This window comes from Salvelinus sp. IW2-2015, linkage group LG7 (genome assembly GCF_002910315.2).
Source record: "Salvelinus sp. IW2-2015 linkage group LG7, ASM291031v2, whole genome shotgun sequence".
Taxonomy (NCBI): Eukaryota; Metazoa; Chordata; class Actinopteri; order Salmoniformes; family Salmonidae; genus Salvelinus; species Salvelinus sp. IW2-2015.
In genome coordinates this window covers 16,753,273-16,768,359 of record NC_036847.1, presented here as the reverse complement: position 1 = coordinate 16,768,359, position 15,087 = coordinate 16,753,273, and the positions used below count along the sequence as shown (strand labels likewise).

The 15,087-nt window shown below is 42.3% G+C and overlaps 1 protein-coding gene across 1 annotated transcript; it reads left to right on the top strand.

The window, feature by feature from the left end:
* The first annotated feature begins 2,254 nt into the window (after window positions 1-2,254).
* pgd (phosphogluconate dehydrogenase) lies at window positions 2,255-14,100 on the top strand. The gene is made up of 13 exons (XM_023991155.2): window positions 2,255-2,431; window positions 3,117-3,192; window positions 3,442-3,621; window positions 4,003-4,068; window positions 4,161-4,279; window positions 4,531-4,600; window positions 4,691-4,825; window positions 5,107-5,296; window positions 7,651-7,781; window positions 11,156-11,289; window positions 12,191-12,290; window positions 12,920-13,042; window positions 13,512-14,100. The coding sequence occupies exons 1-13, from the start codon at window positions 2,424-2,426 to the stop codon at window positions 13,629-13,631; spliced, it is 1,452 nt and encodes a 483-aa protein (XP_023846923.1). The 5' UTR covers window positions 2,255-2,423; the 3' UTR covers window positions 13,632-14,100.
* Window positions 14,101-15,087: the final 987 nt, after the last annotated feature.

The window sequence follows — 15,087 nt, the reverse complement described above, 5'->3', positions numbered from 1 at the left end:
TGATTTATTTCAGCTTTTATTTCTTTCATCACATTCCCAGTGGGTCAGAAGTTTACATACACTCAATAGTATTTGGTAGCATTGCCTTTAAAATGCTTAACTTGGGTCAAACATTTTGTAGCCTTCCACAAGCTTCCCATATAAATTGGGTGAATTTTGGCCCATTCCCCTGACAGAGCTGTGTAACCGAGTCAGGTTGTAGCCTCCTTGCTCACACACAGCTTTTTCAGTTCTGCCCACAAATATTCTATAGGATTGAGGTCAGGACTTGTGATGGCCACTCCAATACCTTGACTTTGTTGTCCTTAAGCCATTTTGCCACAACTTTGGAAGTATGCTTGGATTCATTGTCCATTTGGAAGACCCATTTCGATCAAGCTTTAACTTCCTGACGATGTCTTTGAGATGTTGCTTCAATATATCCACATAATTGTCCGTCCTCATGATGCCATCTATTTTGTGAAGTGCACCAGTCCCTCCTGTAGCAAAGCACCCCCACAACATGATGCTGCCACCACCGTGTTTCACGGTTGGGATGGTGTTCTTCGGCTTGCAAGCCTCCCCCTTTTTCCTCCATACATAACGATGGTCATTATGGCCAAACAGTTCTATTTTTGTTTCATCAGATCAGAGGACATTTCTCCAAAAAGTACGATCTTTGTCCCCATGCGCAGTTGCAAACCATAGTCTGGCTTTTTTATGGCGGTTTTGGAGCAGTGGCTTCTTCCTTGCTGAGCAGCCTTTCAGATTATGTCGATATTAGACTCGTTTTACTGTGGATATAGATACTTTTGTACCTGTTTCCTCCAGCATCTTCACAAYGTCCTTTGCTGTTGTTCTGGGATTGATTTGTACTTTTTGCACCAAAGTACGTTCATTTCTAGGAGACAGAACACGTCTCCTTCCTGAGCGGTATGACGGCTCCGTGGTCCAATGGTGTTCATACTTGAGTACTATTGTTTGTACAGATGAACGTGGTACCTTCAGGCATTTGGAAATTGTTCCCAAGGATGAACCAGACTTTTGGAGGTCTACAATTTTCTTTCTGAGGTCTTGGCTGATTTCTTTTGATTTTCCCATGATGTCAAGCAAAGAGGCACTGAGTTTGAAGGTAGGCCTTGAAATACATCCACAGGTACACCTCCAATTGACTCAAATGATGTCAATTAGCCTATCAGAAGCTTCTAAAGCCATGACATTTTCTGTAATTTTCCAAGCTATTTAAAGACAACTTAGTCACTGTCAACTTAGTGTATGTAAACTTCTGACCCACTGTAATTGTGATACAGTGAATTATAAGTGAAATAATCTGTCTGTAAACAATTTTTGGAAACTTACTTGTGTCATACACACAGTAGATGTCCTTACCGACTTGCCAAAACTATAGTTTTTTAACAAGACATTTGTGGAGTGGTTGAAAAACAAGTTTTTATGACTCCAAACTAAGTGCATGTAAACTTCCGACTTCAACTGTATCTGCATTCCCAGTCATGTGAAATCCATAGATTAGGGCCTAATGAATGTATTTATAATGACTGATTTCCTCTTATGAACTGTAACTCAGTCAAATATTTTAAATTGTTCCATGTTGCGTTTATATTTTTGTTCAGTATATTTTCATGGAATGAACCAGCCCCTACCAACTCCCATTGTTTTGCTGTTATTCTAATTCTGGCTATGGGGGTTAGTCAATAAAGAACTCTAAGCCATATTGTAGGTCATTGTCTCTCAGGATCAAAATAAAGACTTTTTTGCCACCTATTTCCTGTTAACGTTTCCTCATATTCCTCAAGTTTCCCAGCTCTCCTGCTCTTTGTTAGGAAGAATGAGTTTCATATTCAATTTCTGACACAACATAGGCTGCATCATGTGGTGGTAGTTCTGCATGATAAACTACAATAATAGTTGTGTACAGGTCCGGTAGTATCATTTTGACTTGTCATGCTGAAAATATCATCCTCAAAGGAGAGAAGTGAAGATTGGGTCAGGCAACAAATATAACTTTAATAGTAATGTATAACATTATTTGGAATTAAACTCAAAGTGCGTTTGGAAAAAGGTTGTTAGATTGTTTTTATATTTTTATTGGGGGTCAAACATTGTGGGGCCAAATGATTAGATTTCAATTTTGTCTAGTCGTGTTGAAATTTGTGGGAGTGTAACAAAGTTATAAGAGTGACAGGGGGTTTAAACCAATGAAATATCTGATATCTCAGCTCAGTTTTTCTCCACGAATGAGAACTCGAGAACAATATGGTTTGAGCTCTTTGACGTCATCTCACATAGGCGATCCTTTGGTTTGGGTGAATTTGAGGTTTCCTCTTCAAATTGAGAACGAGGAAGTACTGTGGAAATCTCAAGAAAGTCCATTGGCTGTGTGTGTGTGTGTTACTTGAAGACGGATTATTTTCCTTTCCAGAAACATGGCAGAGTGAGTATTGCACATCAATGCATTATCGTCTCTGAGAACAGAATTCATATTATTTCAAACAGCTGGTGATGGATAAACCATCTATTTTTGCTAGCTCACTCCACTTGTTATTTCATTCAATTTAGCTAGCAAGCTAGTTAGCTTACGTTATCTATCCAATACCACCCAGCAGTGTAATATGGCTAGCTAACGTTGCATGCCTGGCATTAAAAGGGCAGTCTGACTTAGTCTACTAACTAGCCTAGTTAGCCACATAGCCACAGAAACCCCTCTGTTTTACTCTTTGATTTAACGTTAGAAAACGTTGTTAGCTAAGTGATTTGACAATGCACACGACACATCGACATAGGTCTAGTAAAATAACATTAAAATGTATCCTCAACCTTGAATAGTAAATTACATGGTYATCTTGTATAGTTAAGTGAATCCTGGCTATTTAGTTAACTTTTTCCTARATGATAATTTCAATCAACTTTGAAATTGTCTAGACAATTTATATAGACACGGCTTTAAAATATGCTACCTAACGTTGTAGAATTGATTCCCTAGTAGGCACTAACGTTACAATATTGGACAGGCTCGTTTTTCTTGCTTGAGAGGCACCCTCATGTTTGTTCAGTCTCAATCCAGATGCCCTAACTAACAGATACCAGGARTCTTGACTAATATGATTTTCTTTCCACAGAGCAGATATTGCGTTGATTGGTTTGGCTGTCATGGGCCAAAACATCATCCTGAATATGAATGATCATGGCTTTGTGGTAAGTCTCATATTGCAGTTTATACAGTTACATACCCCCTAAATAGTCTGCAACATAAGTGGTAGGCCTAAACTTTTTACAGTACATTGTCTTTCCCTTGCCTAAACTGTCTTACATCTATCGTAGGGTTGCAAAATTCTTGTAACTTTCCCAAACTTCCCAGATTTCCCCAGGATTTCTGAAAAACCTGGGAATTTTATTAAAGTTACCAGAATTTTGCAACCCTAATCTAACCTATTCTTTCCATAGGTCTGTGCATACAATCGCACTGTCTCCAAAGTGCATGATTTTCTGGCCAATGAGGCTAAAGGCACCAAGATAATAGGAGCTGAGTCCTTGGAGGACATGGTGGCCAAGCTGAAGAAGCCCAGGAGGATTGTGATGCTGGTCAAAGCCGGCCAGGCGGTGGACGACTTCATCGACAAGCTGGTCAGTGGCACAAACAGAAAAACATGATAGAAATGATGAGTCATGCTGTGGCTGTCAAATGTATCAAGGCTTTTTCAGTTCACCAAATCAGGTAATGGCTGGCTTGGATGCATTTGGGGTATTGAAATGCCACAAAGAAAACATTTAGAACTAGTGAAATTTAGTCCCACGGTTTATAATCTCCGGTAGCTTTCCCAAAACTTTCCCAYAATTAGGAGGGGAAAAAGCAGGAAATCTGTAATCCTTCAAACAAGATTTCTGGAAAATTTTGGAAATGTACAAATTTGCAACCATACAGTCCCTAATGTGGCTCATTTGGTTGTGCATGGCACTTGCATTATAGTAGATTGCCCCCTTCTAACATTTCATTTTCCTTCACAGGTCCCTCTTCTTGAGGCTGGGGACATTATCATTGATGGTGGCAATTCAGAATACAGAGACACAACAGTAAGTTTATCAGAAACATCTATTTCAAAGCTATGGTAATGTCAGTGTCAAGAGTGTGGTCTCATGGTAGTGTCGACTGTGTGTGTGTCTAGCGGCGCTGTAAGAGTCTGAAGGAGAAGAACCTGTTGTTTGTCGGCAGTGGAGTCAGCGGAGGAGAAGAGGGGGCTCGCTACGGACCCTCACTGATGCCAGGGGGACACAAAGAGGCCTGGTGAGTTTTTGGGACTCTACCCTTCCCTCTGCTATGGAGGGGTTGGGATTGATGGTTGATTATGACTGTGTCCCAAATAGCACCGGAGTACACAGACTATAATGAGGAGGAGTAGTGATCGTCTGTGAGAAAATTGTCTTAATCATACTGTATTTTTAAGCTTTCCCATATTGTTCCGTGTGTCCACAATCAATMATTTAATTATCATTATGAACTGTTAAAATGTGTTATTTATTTTTTTACTCCTACAGGCCACACATTAAAGAGATTTTCCAAAGCATCGCTGCCAAGGTGGGAACAGGAGAGCCGTGCTGTGACTGGGTGAGCGGAATTTATTTATTTGGCACAAAATTGCACAACTTTCCCTCTTCCCTGGCTCTATGTGACATTTTAATTGTGCTGTTTTGACAGGTTGGTGACGAGGGTGCAGGCCACTTTGTGAAGATGGTCCATAATGGTATTGAGTATGGGGACATGCAACTGATCTGCGAGGCGTACCACCTCATGAAGGATGTCCTGGGTATGGACCACGACGAGATGGCACAGGTGAGCCATTCAAAATGAATCAGTTTATTTAAATTATGAACCATTCCAGACACCCCTGATGACTTTCCGCTTTTGACTCCACCGCCAGTCATGTAATAAAAATGTTGTTTAGAAAAGAGACTGAATGTCTTAGGACCGTAACTTTAATAGCATAAACCTRGCCATGAAATAGTCTCTATAGTAGCTAACTATAACAGCTGTTGATACTGTATGATGTCATGACGTATCTTAGTTGATTATTCTATTTGTCAGGTTCACTTCTGCTCTTGGGTCTCCCTTAGGTTTTCGAAGACTGGAACAAGACGGAGTTGGACTCCTTCCTTATCGAGATCACAGCTGGCATCCTCAAGTTCAGAGACACCGACGGCACTCACCTGCTGCCTAAGATCCGGGACGCCGCCGGGCAGAAAGGCACAGGGAAGTGGACGGCTATTTCGGCTCTCGAGTACGGCACACCAGTCACCCTGATCGGTAAGAGAGGAACGGACAATAGTCATGACGTCTCCATTTGGAAATTAATCGTCCGCAGTGACGTTTCTCTCTGAGGCTAAAAGTTTAGATTGCCACCAATTTTGACTGACATTTTGAGTCTAATCAAACTTGTTTTGTGTATGCTCTCCTTTGGTGTAGTCTACACCTTGTCAGCAAAGTGGTTATTTTCTTTTTTGGACATGGTTTATTTTTAGTTGTACCACTCTTTATTAACAGCCTGGCCAAGAGACTTGTATCCCAGCCATGTTGGTGTAGTCATGATTCAGGGTTGTGTTCATTAGGGCACACCGGGCATTAGGGCAACGGAAAACGAAACAAGCATCTCTTATTCAATAAGTTCAGATAGTACCTCCCCGTTTCACTCTGTTTCAGGACATTGGCTTCCATTTTGTGCATACTGAAGAATTTGTATTTATTGAACCTTTATTTAACTAGGCAAGTCAGTTAAGAACAAATTCTTATTTACAATGACGGTCTACCCCGGCCAAACCTGGACGACGCTGGCCCAATTGTGCTCCGCCCTATGGGACTCCCAATCACAGCCGGATGTGATACTGCCTGGATTCTAACCAGGGACTGTAGTGACGCCCCTTGCAGTGATACCCAGCACACAAACTATTTAGTACTCTTGTAGTGGTTTGTTTAAGAGCTGCTAATGTTTAGCCACATTAACTGACCCCCACAGTAGTGGCCGAGTCTTTATTCAGCTGAACCTGATCAATGAAGTGTCTGCAGCCTCCCTAAGAAGATTGGAGGCTTTTCTAGTCACACCACCTCATCTCAAGTGACATAAGGGGGATTTTCTATACTCTCTGAGTCTGCTGCTGCTGCGATGGGCAGCGTCTCCTAAAGGTAGCATCAGGTGGTGTGGTTATTCCAGGACAAAGCTGCCTCCAGCTAAAGACTAAAGTAGTGGAGAGATACATCTCCTAAGTGCTATTATCAAACTGGTTTACACTTCAGTTGACAACCATGTCATAGGCCTGTTATTCAGTCTTACTCACGATGTGTTAATGGAACCACAAGATTGCTATAGAAAGGGCTACTTTTTTCTGCAACAGAAAAGGAAGAGTTTATATATTTTTTGCGGTGGGTTATTGGTATTTAATGTTGTCCCTGTATCATCAGTACTGGGAGGTCCTGTGTGAATGATAGCGGAGAGAACAAAAGGGCTCATTGTGAAAGCGGAGAACTGGTGTGGGTGGCCATGGGCCAGGGAGAGAGTGGACACGCCGTACAGGCAGGCTTGGGGGGTGGATTTCAGCTCTCAATAGGGTTGCGTTCAATGAGGAGTCGGGCGCTTCGTTTAGCCTTACTCATTGTGACATCTTTTTTCTCTTCTCTTCCCCCGCTTGCCATTGCATTGCATCACTGTGGCAATATTTAGCAAGTCATGCTTACCCAACGTATTTTTTCATCATGTGGTGGGAAGTTGTTCCTTTTTTTTTTATGTGGCAAGCCCTGCTTTTACAATAGAATGATGGTTACTAACGCTGAGTCATAGGGTACCTTTGTGTTGTGGGCGGCATTGTGTTAACTTTGTCGGCTAGGAACTGTGCCAGCTGTAGGCTTGTCATTATGTTTGGTATTAAACTTGATGATGATTAAGGTATAAACGGGATGCCTATTCGATCAAAGATATAGAAGGGCAGAATTTGGGGGGGAAATATTGGAATTGTCTGTCAGTGTCTAGCTTATAGAGTGTACAATACAATCCCTTAATGTCTAATTCATGAAGGAGAAACCGCACTCACCTTTTCCTTCAAGTATATTTTGAACCCGCTACCCGAAGACCTTTTGTCACTACAAACATTTGAGCTGAGCATGCCAATTTCAGCTAGGCTATCAATTATCTTTGACAGATCACAGCCGTTTACTGGGTCATTCCTCACGAAACTAGAACAAAGAAAATACCACGATTTGGGAGATTTTCATGAAATGTAATCCATAGTAGGGTCCTTTACATTTCATGAAAATCCCCCAAATCTTGTTATTTTCTTTGTTCTAGTTTTCGGAGGAATCACCATACGAGGACTCGTAGGATGATTGCATTTAATAGAAATGAAAAGGGAGAACATGTTTTGAGGTAGACCTTGACCTTCTACTTGATCTTGTCCAATTTCCTATTGAAAGCATTTTCCCCATTTTGTGCCCAATGACCGCGACCCGGTTTGTGACCAAATGTGTTGCTCTGTAAAGAAGCTGACTCTCTCTGCCTCTCGCTCGCTCTCTCTGCCTCTCGCTCGCTCTCTCTGCCTCTCGCTCGCTCTCTCTGCCGCTCGCTCCCTCTTTCTCTCATGCCTCTTTCTCTCTCATCCTCCTCCCTCTCACAGGCGAGGCTGTCTTTGCCAGATGTCTGTCGGCCCTGAAGGACGAGAGAGTGGAGGCCAGCAGGAGCCTGGCCGGGCCCCAGGGAGCCAAGTTCAACGGGGACAAGGCCTCGTTCCTTGAGGACATCAGAAAGGTAGCCAGGCTACAGATGTCTGGGTTTCTGGGGCAATGCTGTAAAAACAAGTTCATTCACATATCACTATTAAAGCGCTTGTCATGTTTTCTCACCAATAGCTGAGGAAATCACGTTTTATTTGTAATCAGCCAAACAGAGTATTTTGAACATGTTGACTCGTGCTCCCGAGTGGTGCAGCCGTCTAAGAGCTTAGTGCAAGAGGCATCACTACAGTCCCTGGTTTGAATCCAGGCTGTTTTCCATCTGGCCGTGATTGGGAGTCCCATAGGGCGGCGCACAATTGGCCCAGCGTCGTCCGGGTTTGGCCGGGGTAGGCAAAACAAAAAATGCTATAGATAATTGGTGGACTCTGGCTACCTCAGTTCTAGACTGTTCCCAAATCATTTATTTCATATTGTTTTCTGAAAACTTCTCTCGAAAAAAGAACAACCGTGACGGGTGGCGGTTGAATGATAGTACTTCAAAAAAGCGGCAATATTTTTTTCAAAGTGGCTATATCTTTTTCATCAAGCGGCAATAAAAAATAAAGTGGAGGGAAACAAATCCCATAAAGTGGCAATATTTTGAGAATATTTTTTTTATTTTGAGAATGAAGTTGCAGTTATATTTCAAGATTAACGTAGGGATTTGGTTAAGTGCATGTCTCCCTGGCTTCCTGTTGCTGTGCACTCCACTGTTGAAATGCCTGAGTTAGATGACCTGGTGAAAATATACTTTAGAATTGGCTTAAATTAGAAGGAAATCCTTGCTCTCTTAGCACAACCATATTATTATAAGTATTAGAACCTGGAAAAGGTTTTGTCAAAGATGATTTTCAGAAGGAGGAACCATGGTTACAAACAGGTAGAGACAGGCATGTTGTGTGTGGGCGGTTAAAAAGTAGGGGCAAAACAAACAAATGGCCAATCTAATGATCTAATACACTCGTTCAAACAGACGTCACTGAACACTCACGCTTATCAATTTTAAGGATCTAATAACTCGCACACACAAAGTTTTCCCCAGACCATTTCAGACTATAGACATACACTCTTCTAATGTCCATGGTGCGTTATGAGCACACACAAAAAAACTATTGTTACTGAATGAGAAGAGATCTGGGGTTGAGTCCCTGTCTGTCTGCTATCCGAATTCGCTACAACATTCTGCTGCGTAGCCTAGGCCAACACCTTGCAGTGAATCTGTGCATAATGGCAACTATTAATGACCTTATCAATGGAGCTTTACTTATAGTAGTATTTCCCCCTTATGGCAACTATCAATCTAAGGATTATAGGCTCGTAGGCTACTTGAGTACACCCAATGAAACTAATTATCTTGGGATCCTGGAGACCAGGGGCTATGCGTGTGTATGTGTCCCATGTCAAGCTTCTCTCCAAATTTACTACAACGCCGCTATTTTGCAGCCCATATTACCCATAACTGCCCACTAGTTTTGGGGGTGGGGGGGGGGTCGAACTGAACAAGGAAGCAAGTGTTTGTGGGAAGGAGAGGCAACTCAAGGACCACTCCTGCATGCGCAAACACCTAACTGAGGCGCTGTTGGATATATTCATGGCTAAAGATTATCCTTTCGTGAATTAATCATTGATCTAAATATAAGCCTATTAGATAAATGGTAGGCTATTTTAAGCAATATGGCCAGAGGGGGGTGTGGTATATACGCCAATATACCATGGTTGAGGCTGTTCTTTATGAACGGATGCAACGCGGAGTGCCTGGATACAGCCCTTAGTCGTGGTATTATGGGCCTATACCACAAACCCCCAAGGTGCCTTATTGCTACCAACATGCTTCACCGTAGGGATGGTGCCAGGTTTCCTCCAGACGTGACGCTTGGCATTCAGGCAAAGAGTTTCAGTCTTGGTTTCATACAATCAGTTTCATGGTTTGAGAGTCCTTTAGGGGCTTTTGCCAAACTCCAGGGGCTGTCATGTGCCTTTTACTGAGGAGTGGCTTCCATCTGGCCACTCTACCATAAAGGCCTGATTGGTAGAGTGCTGCAGGATGGTTGTCCTTCTTGAAAGGTTCTCCTTCTCCCAGGGTTATCTGGAGTTCTGTCAGAGTGACCATTGGATTCTTGGACACCTCCCTGCCAAGGCCCTTCTCCCCGTTTTGGCCGGTCTAGGAACAGTCTTGGTGGTCTAAAACTTCTTCTCCTACATCTGTGTTTCTTGGGACCTTCAGTGCTCAGGCATTTTCTGGTAGCCTTCCCCAGATCTGTGCCTCGACACATCCTGTTCGGAGCTCTACACGACAATTCTTCGACCTCATGGCTTGGTTTTTGCTCTGACATGCACTGTCAACTGTGGGATCTTTATATAACAGGTGGTGCCTTTCCAATCATGTCAAATCAGTTGAATTACCATAGGTGGACTCCATTCAAGTTGTGGAAACTCTCAAGATGGATCATGGAATAACAGGATGACCTGAGCTCATTTCGAGTCTCAATAGCAAAGGGTCTGAATACTTATGTAAAAGGTTTTCTTGTTATTTTTCATAACATTTCCTAAAAATCTGAACCTGTTTTCACTTTGTCATTAGGGGTATTGTGTGTCGTTGCTGAGGGGGGGAAAGTATTTAATACATTTTTCGAATAGGCCTGTAACAAAATGTGAAAACGTCAAGGGTCTGAAATCCCTTCTGAAGGCACTAGGCTACTGGCCTAGCTATTGCTCTCCTCTTAAGATAACTTACAGTGGTGTTGCTACCAGGGGATTGATGATAACATTGTAGCGAATTTGAAGGGCACCATTACCAGGGACGAGCACACAACTCCATGCTCTTCGCAGTCTGACAACGCACCATGGCCATTAGAATGGTTATTGCTTTGGGGATACCGTGAGTTGAGTGCTGTTTGAATGATTTGTATTAGACCCCCCCCCCCCCACATACACACACACACACATCCGAGTCTGTGTGGTTCCTCATTCTGAAATGAATTAACCTCTTCCAGGTCCTAATAGGCCTATGGTTATTATATGTTAAGAGAGAGGATTTCCTTGTTACTAAAGCCAATTCAAAAGTCTAGTTTCACCAGGTCATCTAACTGCAGGCATTTCAACAGCGCCAGGGAGACATGCGAATCCCCTACTTTAATCTTGGAATATAAGTGACTTTATTCTCAATTTTGACTTTATTCTCTAAATATTGCCACTTTGTTAAGTGCTATTTTGCAACAAAAAAAACGTGTGTGTATATATATATATACACAAAAATATGATCCGAGTACCACCACTCAAGTTTAAAAAATATATATATATATTTTTTTTTAACTCTTCCGTAAATGAATCATGGATATGGGAACAGAATTTATCTCTGCTAATTATCAGTTACTTCAAGCAAATGGTTTTGTCTTGTGTCCTGTTCAGGCCCTCTATGCCTCCAAGATCATCTCGTATGCCCAGGGCTTCATGCTGCTCAGACAGGCGGCCAAAGAGTTTGGCTGGTCCCTAAACTATGGCGCCATTGCCCTGATGTGGAGAGGAGGCTGCATCATCCGAAGGTAAGACCTAACATACCATCCTCATTAAAAGGCTGTCAGAGCTCCATTTACGAACGTGTGGCCACAGTGTGAAGCCATTTGTTTTATTCTTGCTGCCACAGAGTGTTGTAAGGCAGGGTTGACGAAGCCACAAGGAATGTGAGATAAGATTTCCTGGAAAATCTGAGTGGGACGGAATGAGGAAATGTCTCTCCTAATCAGGGTTGCAGTCAGTAAAAAAAAATTACTTTTAAAATAAATAGCTTCTCATTTTCAGCGTATTGAGAAGTAATTTAATAATGGATGCCCTTTTGTAAATTATTGAATTGGAATGTCAGTTTACATCCTGAATTGACTCAATTTGATATCACCCTAACTCTGGTGTCAAGTCATATTTGTTGTATTCTTGCTGCCACAGAGTATTGTAATGCAGCCAGCTGGTGAGTCAACCACAAGGAAGAAGAGAAGGCTTCCTGGAGAATCAGCCATACAAGAATGAGGAAATGTTGGTCTTAATGCGCAATGTGGGAAAGATGTTGCATAAACCTTGAGCAAACAGAAACCATTCATCATAACTTCTCTCAGCCCTGTGCCAAACTATACCCGACATTACTTTTCAAAGTGCAATGTGTTTTAACTAAGAATATGGTCTTGGTCAGTAGGGCAGAGCCGTCTAAAGTAGATCGGTCCTTACCTAAGTGTTCTACAGAGCGAGTAACACTCCTGTCTGAAATGGTTTTATCCTTTTTCAGGGATAATAAAACAGTGACCCTGGATCATATTCATTAGGGCACATTGTAGCAAAATGTTTGGCACCAGAAAATGAAAATAAACGGTCTTGTAGTCCCTCCCTGTTTCAATCTGTTTGTTTTGTTTGGTGAGTAATGATGCCAGTATCTCTCTCACCGTGTCTTTTCTCCAGTGTTTTCCTGGGGAAGATCAAAGAGGCCTTTGACAGGGATGCTGAGCTGCAGAATCTGCTGTTGGATACCTTCTTCAGTAATGCTGTACAGGACTGCCAGGTACAGTAAAGAAGGAGAGTAGGGTTAATCTGCCCTAAAATGCTGATCTTGGGTCATTTTTAGCATTTTTCCCCCATAATGGTTAAGTTTAGGATTGGGGGAGGGGAAGCTGATCTTCAATCTGTACCTAGGGGAGTAGGAAGTGATGAAAGAGAGCCCACCCCTTTGTGGCCACGTTAGCAACACACACTCACAGCTGTTTCCTCTTTGAAAATGAAGTTACCACCCCACCACTATATTGATACATACCATTTCCCAGCCCACAAAAGGAGAATATGATGGGGCTGTTAGTTATTGATGGAAATGTGTTTTTGTAATATAGATTACACGCATGTCATGGGCTTCTTATTTATACTGCAGTCTAATCGCAGTGTTGTACATGGTATGGCCCAAGACAGGGCAACATTTACAAAGTTATACTGTTTTTGGTCTCTGCGTTTAAATAAATAAACCCCTTGTCGCTATCTAATTATGTGATTATAAGTATTCATGTCATATTGCTTTGCAATGATCTTGTCTAATAAACTTGAAATAACTGTATTCACCCTGATGTTCCCAAATCCCAGAGGGTTAGAGATTATTCTGTGTGCTTTTGTTCATGCGTGTGCTTGTTTTTGTCATGGCTGTAGGACTCGTGGCGCCGGGCGGTCAGCATTGGAGTGCAGCAGGGGATCCCTATGCCTTGTTTCACCACCGCCTTGTCCTTCTACGACGGCTACAGACACGACATGCTCCCGGCTAACCTCCTCCAGGTAACAACACATTGGATGCCACGGTGGAAGCGTCTCCTCTTACCATGCTTAAGGAGCAACTCAGTGACACAACACACCACTCTCTTCAGGGCACAAAGCTCCCCCTACAAGAACATATGTCAAAGTGAAGGAGATTAAAACGGTCTTGTCACGTGTGGATGTTAGCTAAGGGTAGTGTGTGTTTGGATGCAGGGGGAGGCGGGTGGACTTTAAGACGATGATGTAACTACCATATTTAAATGGATACTGCAGAATTTAGGCCCACCCATATGCCCAGCTAGCAAGGAAATGTTTTACAAAGTTGTGGAAACGTTGCAGAACATTACAAAAACGTTATGTGCCAGCCGGGATGTTCTGGCGCCCACTCTTCTGCGAGAGCATCTTGCGTCGCTTTATTGGCAAAGATATAAACGGAATAAAACAACATTTTACTGAGGCAACTCTTAACTCTGTGTGTTTGTCACTTTAGGCCCAGAGAGACTACTTTGGAGCACACACGTATGAACTTCTGTCAAACCCTGGCAAGTACATCCACACCAACTGGACAGGCCACGGTGGCAATGTTTCCTCTTCCTCTTACAACGCTTAAGGAGCAACGCCGTCTCAGACAGACGCAGACGGGCAGAGACGGAAGGCCAGAAGAGATGAGGGGCATTTTTTAGCTCAAGAAGATTTATGTTAGATGTTACTTCTCTAAAACCAAGCATCAATATTTAAAGACCCCTTCCTTCAATCAGACAAATTGTATCTTAAGATTCTTAAAAGGGGTTCTGATGTACTATTACAGTTTTATTTATGATGAAGTGGGAAAAGTAATCATTGTATGTGTATGTAAACACTTCCCCTATGAGGTTGGTAGTGCAGTGCTTAGTACTGTAGGGCCCATTGCCACAGACAGACACAACAAAGAGGGAAGTCACAAGGGTTTCGCCCCCAAAGCTTACACCACAAGCTGACGGCTAGTTTCTCTAATCATGTTCACACAGTTGACACTGGATTAAGGTTAACCATTGCACTGTACTGTATTAGGCTAAATAAAGATTTAAATCACTTTTTAATTAGCTTTTGTGGTACTTACACTCCAGCCTCGAGCGGGAAACAGGATTCAGGTTTTGCTCTGTTTATAACTGCCCAGGGTTACATTGGGCAGAACGAGACGTCAACTGTGGCGATGGCCCATGGTACAGTAATAAACTTTGATAAAATGACCCTGTTAAGTCAGTGAGAGCATCTCTCTTTCATGAAATCCATTGAAGCCATTGCTTACCAAATTATCACAATTCAAACCAATTGAACATTTAGTGATCTTTTGTTTAGTTGTAGGCTGTGTAATTTCAAGCAATTTCCAGTAGGTGGCCATAAGACACTTGTCCCTGTGGCTCCTGGATATCAATCATGAAAACACCGATTGACCATAGACTCATATAGTCTGAAATGTGGCTTGGAAATTATTTAGTGGTTTAGTCAAGTCCATCTTGTCAGTGCAGGTTTGTTCTTACTTTGAGAAGGTGTTGAAGGGTGTTGGATTCTAAGGTTACTGAACTTTTTTTCAAATTATTGATAATGCATCATCTAATTTGTGTACAACTTTACAGTATGGAACACTTGAGCGGAAAAAGCTAAATCACATTTGTGGAGAGAGCGGAGTTGGTGTCTCACCTATTGGCGAAGGCAATATAGTTCACCTGTTGTTCAGATCTCAATTCACTCTGCTCACTGTCTTTGGCTTATAAGTGAGAAACACTACATCTCAAGCAGGCACACAGTTTGTTCTTCCTTTAATGTCAGCTGTAGCACTCACCTGTTGAAATCCGTATGACAATTCAAAGCTCATTTGCCAGTGCACCAGATGCACCTGTAGCTTTGGTCTTTGAGGCCTTTGTTTTAGGCCTTAAGTACCCCTCATTCAGCTTCTCTCTAGCCATCCACCGTCGCTTATTTTGGGCAGTTAGGTTCTTCCAAGAATACCTTAATTGGCACCTATTTTAGCAATTGGTTGCTGCTTAACACTGGCACTGGTCATATCTGCCCAGTTTCTTTCAACT